General features: G+C 43.3%; 1 protein-coding gene across 4 annotated transcripts in view; it reads right to left on the bottom strand.

Moving 5' to 3' along the window:
* Positions 1-1445: 1445 nt before the first annotated feature.
* Positions 1446-6000, bottom strand: part of ASXL2 (ASXL transcriptional regulator 2) — an 83699-nt gene continuing 79144 nt past the window's right edge. For all 4 annotated transcript variants that reach the window (XM_084792590.1, XM_084792589.1, XM_084792591.1 and 1 more), the window contains one exon: positions 1446-3912. In XM_084792590.1, the coding sequence (XP_084648716.1) occupies positions 1561-3912 (2352 nt within the window). In that variant the 3' untranslated portion in view covers positions 1446-1560. The remainder of the gene's footprint in view (positions 3913-6000) is intronic.

Below are 6000 nucleotides of genomic sequence, written 5' to 3'. Positions count from 1 at the left end.
TGAACCACACCGATACTGGGTTGCAATATTACATCACACACATCAAGAGACTTGAAATCAAACAATACAAATATTAAATTCTGGCTTTAGCTGTGACTTAAGCAGTATTTAATTAAAATTTATAACTAGCTTGTTTTTAAAAAGTGTCTTATTGTGTACCCTGGAACTTGCTATGTAAACCATACTGGCCTTGAATTCACTGAGATCTACCTGCCTCAGCCTCCCAAGTGCTGTGATTGAAGGTGTGTCACCATGTCTACCAACTAAAGTATTTTGGTTTTTAACAGAGACGTCTTTGTTTGTTTAGGTTTGGGAGAGAGGATTTCTTTAGATACCACTGGCTGTCTTGGAACTCATTATGAAAATCAGGCTGGCCTTGGTCGGCCTCTGGAGTGCTGGATTTTAAAAATAAAAACCAAGAAAGAAAAAGCAAAATTTCACATCCAGATATTCCATTAGTCATTTACAATGAATGCCCTTTCACATCAGGCATCCCGGATGTGCAGAGAACAAAAATTCTAGAATAATAGATGCACTTTCTAAAACAGTAAACTATCTTCCTGTATTTTATGTGGGTAAACCATTTATAAGATGGCGTGAGAGCACTGTGTCCATCCTTCATGCTTGTTATGTCACAGCAGAACAGAAGGACTGGTAAGGACCTTTCCTACCTAAAATGGTTTGAGAGAACAGGAAAGAAGAGTACTTTATGTCCAGTGTTGAAATCACTCTTTCAAATTCCTTGAAGTTTTAGTTTCTTCAGTTTCATTCCTCTTTCCCAACAAGGCACGCGCGCGCGCACGCACACACACACACACACACACACACACACACACACCTCACTCCTCTGGAATTTGAGATCTGTTTGTGGGAGCCCATGGATGCTGCAGCATCAGGATGTATTACTTATTATTGCTGGAACTATTGCCACGTACACACTAGACTAACACAGGAGTCCTTTAGAGGCAGACCCTTCAAAAACTAAGCCAGGACTGTCAGGGTCAAAAACACTGTCTGGGATCTTAATACCTTTCTAAAGTTCCACTGAAAATGGTTCCACCTAAAGTAAAGAGATGAGTAAACCCCAATCTAAACCCCACAAAGACCATGCTATCTGCGAAGAACCTGCAGCCAGTCTGTGAAGACATGACTAATCAGCATGACGGTCGCGTCCTGACACTCTTTCCTTCTCCCAGCCCCGGGAAAGGCCAGGTCAGACAGCTTCCTTTCTCCATGCATACCATTCAACTTTTCTGAGTCAAAAGAAATGGAACATAAATCTGAATGTAAAGTTAACACATCATTACCTAAATACTTGGAAAACAATGTTAAAAGAAACTGTGACATTATTTACATGATTTTCTAAGTGCAAACTTGTCACCAATTCATAGTCAGACTTCTATACAAGGTGCTCTTCCTGTAAACATGAAGGCCTGCACTCTGTATTCCTGATTAACGTCTCTTGAGACAACTGAAACTTTATTTCTGTGATTTCAAAAGGGTGCAAGAACAGGACTTGTTAAGCCTACCCTTCCCTCCTTCACATACACTGTAGTCTTATTACCGAACGACGAGGCAGGAAACACACAGTTTGGAGGGGCCAATGCAATCATCATGGCAGAAAGCTCCACATCCTTTGCACATGATCATGGCTTTTAACCGGCAGTAACATTTTGAAGGTGTGTCCTCGATGCTGTTCTCATCAGGAAAAGCCTGAACAGGAACTGTCTGGCCACAGCTGCTGGGATCCATAGCTTGGCTAGCAGGGATGGTAGTGACAGTCACTGAAAACGACATGACATCCCCTACACTGCTAGGTACCTGGCTACCTGGTCCAGCACAGTTACGGTCTGTTTCTGATGTGGAGACATTTATCATACCTCTATAGCTCGGCCCTATCTGTGTGGGGCTCCCATACAACTTGGGGGTTTGCAGTGGTGGAAGGAGCAGAGGCTGATGTGTGGGACTGTCTGCAGGGAGAGAAAGAGCAGTAGAATTGAAAAGCTCAGGGCTTTTCTTACCTCTCACAGCCTGAGCCATTTGCTTATGTGCTGCCTGAATAAAATCTCTGGCTAGGGTCCTTTCATCAAATGTTTGGCCTCTAGAGAGTATGTAATTCTCCTTGCCTAAAGTGGTTTGCTCACTCACTGGTACCTCAGTCTTACCATTCTTGCTAGCTAAACAATCATTGGTGGATGGAGTTTCCCCACGATGGGGATGCTTGCCAGAATTCTGAGAAGCCCAGGGCTCCTCTTTCACGGACACAGGCTCCTGCTCGTCACTGACACTCTCTTCATCAGTTTCACCGTCTTTGCTGCTGCTGCTGCCTTCTCCAGGTGTGTTTTTAAAATCTGCATATCCCATTCTCATGGCTTCAGTGGGGCTACTTAAACAAAATCTCTCCTCAGGATTTACAGAATGGGCCCTCCTAACACTCTCTGAACCCCGGCCATAGGTGGAAATATTAAGCAAATAGTGACCTGCCATTGCAGGCTTGGATGTCCTTCTGCCAGCAAAGCCCAGCATGAACTTCTGGCTTGTGGAGATGTCTTCCACGTGGAAACCTGAGTGAGCGAAGCTGAACTGAGAGGGGGGCACAAAGGAAAGAACACTCTGTCTCTGAGCCCTCTGGATTAGAGTCTGAAAAAGCTGCTCCTGCGTTGCTTTACTGAGTCCTCCTTGGTGAGTGTCGCTGCAAGAGTCCCTTGGGTCCTTGGCTGTGAAGACTGGCCGTGGACCCTGGGAAAGCTGCTTACCCTGCAAGGGTTTCCCTCGCTGCTGCACAGCCAGATGGGCCTGCCTGCCGTTAGCTTCCTCTCTAGTGCTACTATATAATGCTCCTATCCCCCTTTCCTCTTTTGTAGTCAGTGGAACTGTTTTCATTTCAACTTTGGTGAGAGGTTTGGGTAGAATCTGCTCCATGGGAACATCTTTGCCCTGGAGCAGCTGAGTAACTAAAGGATTGTTAGCAGGAATACTAGAACTTGGTCTTGAAATGGGCCCGTTCATATTTGCAGAAGTTCCTGGGGTTTTAAGGCTAGAAGTTACTGGCAAAGTGCTGGAGGACGGAGCTGATCCAGTAGACGCTGGAGCTCCACTCATCTGGGGCACAGGGAGTTTTTCTAAACCGGCTGTTGTCAATAAAGATGTTACAGGGGAGGAAGTCATATCCGGTGGAGCAGAAACAGTTGTCTTGGCTGAGGCTGAAGGCTTTGGTGCATTCTTATTAGAACCTGCTTTGGGCTCAATTGTGCCATCAGCTACAAAACAGGCAGGCCCTGCTGGAAAAGGAGCTTTTTCCTGCCTGCAACTACTAAGGTCTTGTGGGTGACAAGAAGAGGCTGCTATGGCTGTTGCCTTGTGGGGGTTCAGTTTTTCACTGTTTGAGATCTCTATGTGGGCTGGTGCTGGGATGGCTGTGCATGATCCACTGACGGCAAGTGCTGCAGGCACTGAGGAGGTTTGCTGTAGTTGTGCTCCAGGGACACCAGGAGGCTGTGCTTGGCCTGGTGAATTGGTCTCAGGTTGGGGATCACAGGGTAAAAACTCTCTCGTACCTCCCCTGCTTCCAGTTCCTGCCAGTTCCAGTGTGGGACCCTTTCCAGTTGTACTGACTCTGTCTGAGCCTGGACTCCCTCCTCCAGCAGTTTTCCTTTCACCACCGTCTCTTGGACTTTGTCCACCCCCAGGGCCAGGGCCTGGAATGGTCCCTCCAACTGAGGCGGCTGCAGCAGCTGCAGCGGCTGCTGCGGCTGCTGCCCTCTGTGCTTTGACCAATTGGGCTTTTGCTTTGATGTCTGCCAGAGTTCTGGCTCCTGTTCTGTAAGGACTAGTGATGGAGATTGGAAAACGAGCCCTGGGAGAGACCTGCGATGTAGAAAACAGCATCGGGGAGATTCTGGAGACCGGGATCTGAAAAAAGGAAGGTATGAGGGAAAGCAGAGATCAGCTTTCAGCTGTAGACTAGAGCAGATAACACAATGCATCCATGACACACATGGCTGCTCTATGACTAAGAAAACACACACTGTGTCTAGGGTTCAACCCTACTCTACCCACCCACCTAAGGAATCGTGTGCATAATGCCTGCCACTCATTTTTACACCTGGTGAATACTGTATTTACTTAAGTAACCTTGTAAAAAAATATGTGATTTTGGGTCCTATCCTCAGAATGGCTAGAAAAATACAGACAACAATTTTAAAAAGTGCTAAACTACCAACTTTGAAACCATTGCTTCCCCCTCCCCCCCCCATTTCTGAGACAGGGTCTTACTATGTAGACCAGGCTGGCCTTGGACTCAAAGAGATCCCTTGCCTCTGCTACTAAAGGTAAAAAAGGTATGTGTGGCTATGACTATGCCAACTGAAACCACTGTGTTTTTTTTTTTTATATCATAAAATAATCTGATTCTTGTCCTAAATAAGACTTTAGAAGTTAAGGAAATGAACTACATTGTATCTACAGAGTATTTTCAGTCTGGCTAAGTTTAAAGGAGCAAAAAACTGTTAACATTCTAGAGTATTTAAAAAAATTAAGTGGGCTGGAGAGATGGCTCAGAGGTAAAGAGCACTGGCTGCTCTTTCAGAGGTTCCGAGTTCAATTCCCAGCAACTACATGGTGGCTCACAACCACCTATAATGAGATTTGGTGTCCCCTTCTGCTGGGTAGGTGTACATGCAGGCAGAACACTGTATACATAATAAATAAATTTAAGTCTTAAAAAAATAAATAAATAAAAAATAAAAAATTAAGTGATCAAATTCTAAGAAAAGCAAGCCATCTTTCTATAAATTCTTCAATTATAAGTTAATTGTAAAGTCAGTATTTTTCATTACTCAAAAAGTCAAAAGTACTAAAAATCAAATCTCTATACTTCAAAAATCAGTGTGGTATTTTGTACCAGTTGTCATAAAATTGACGTACTTAAAAAAGCAAGTTTAATACTTAGTTCTAAAAGCCTAGAAAGCATTATTTACTCAGCACATAAACGCTTAAAAGATGTGTGGTTAAGAAAGACGCTATCATTGTATCTTGTTAATATAGAGAGGAGACTATAGGACAAAATAGATAAAACTAGGGAAAATAAAACACAAGAAATTTGTTTGGAGACAAATGACCGTATTTAAAAATACTCCTAACTAAGCCTAGTAACACCAGCCAGTTATCCATTGAGGTGTGCGTTTGAGTGACGAGTATACTTACGCAGACCAACCAAAGCTATCCTCAAACTTGTGACCCTCCTTGGTATTACAGTTATGTGTTACCATGCCAGGCTCATAAAACCACTACTTAAGGGTATCACCCTACCTAGCATAATATAAGATGACTTAAAAGTCATCAGTATTACACATTGAAATTAAACAAGGACAAAACAATTAAAAGTTTTTTTTTTTAAAGACAGGTTTTCTCTGTGTAGCCCTGGCTTTCCTGGAACTCGCTGTGTAGACCAGGCTGGCCTCGAACTCACAGTGATCCGCCTGCCTCTGCCTCCCAAGTGCTGGGATTAAAGGTCTGCACCACCACCACCAGGCCAGTTTTTGTACTCTTAAATTTCAATTACTTTTTGTGTTTATGAAGCATTAATGAGATGTTATATTTTGCTTTTAAGACTAGAAGAATATAAACCATTCAATGGTGGAAAGAATAACAATATAACTTACTGATTAGGCACATGATAAGCAAAGTCATTACATTGTTTTACTTTTTTGTTTATTTGTTTTTCAAGACAGGGTTTCTCTATGTAGCCTTGGTTATCCTGGAACCCACTCTGTAAACCAGGTCTGCCTGCCTCTGCCTCCTGAGTGCTGGGATTAAAGGTGTGCTCCACTACAGCTGGGCTAGATTGTTACTTTTAAAAGTAACATAAACCAAACAAAATACACCCGACTGCAACACTTTTACTAAAATTCGATTGCTTAAAAGCCCTTTTTGTTATGGTTTGAAACAAGGCATCAATGTTTTAGTCAATTCCTTATCTTTTCCAGTTATCTTTCCAGT

This window comes from Acomys minous, assembly GCF_964271855.1.
Source record: "Acomys minous genome assembly, chromosome: 8".
NCBI classification, from domain to species: domain Eukaryota; kingdom Metazoa; phylum Chordata; class Mammalia; order Rodentia; family Muridae; genus Acomys; species Acomys minous.
Note: the sequence above shows the minus strand (reverse complement) of the source record. Positions and strands in the feature narration are given on the sequence as shown.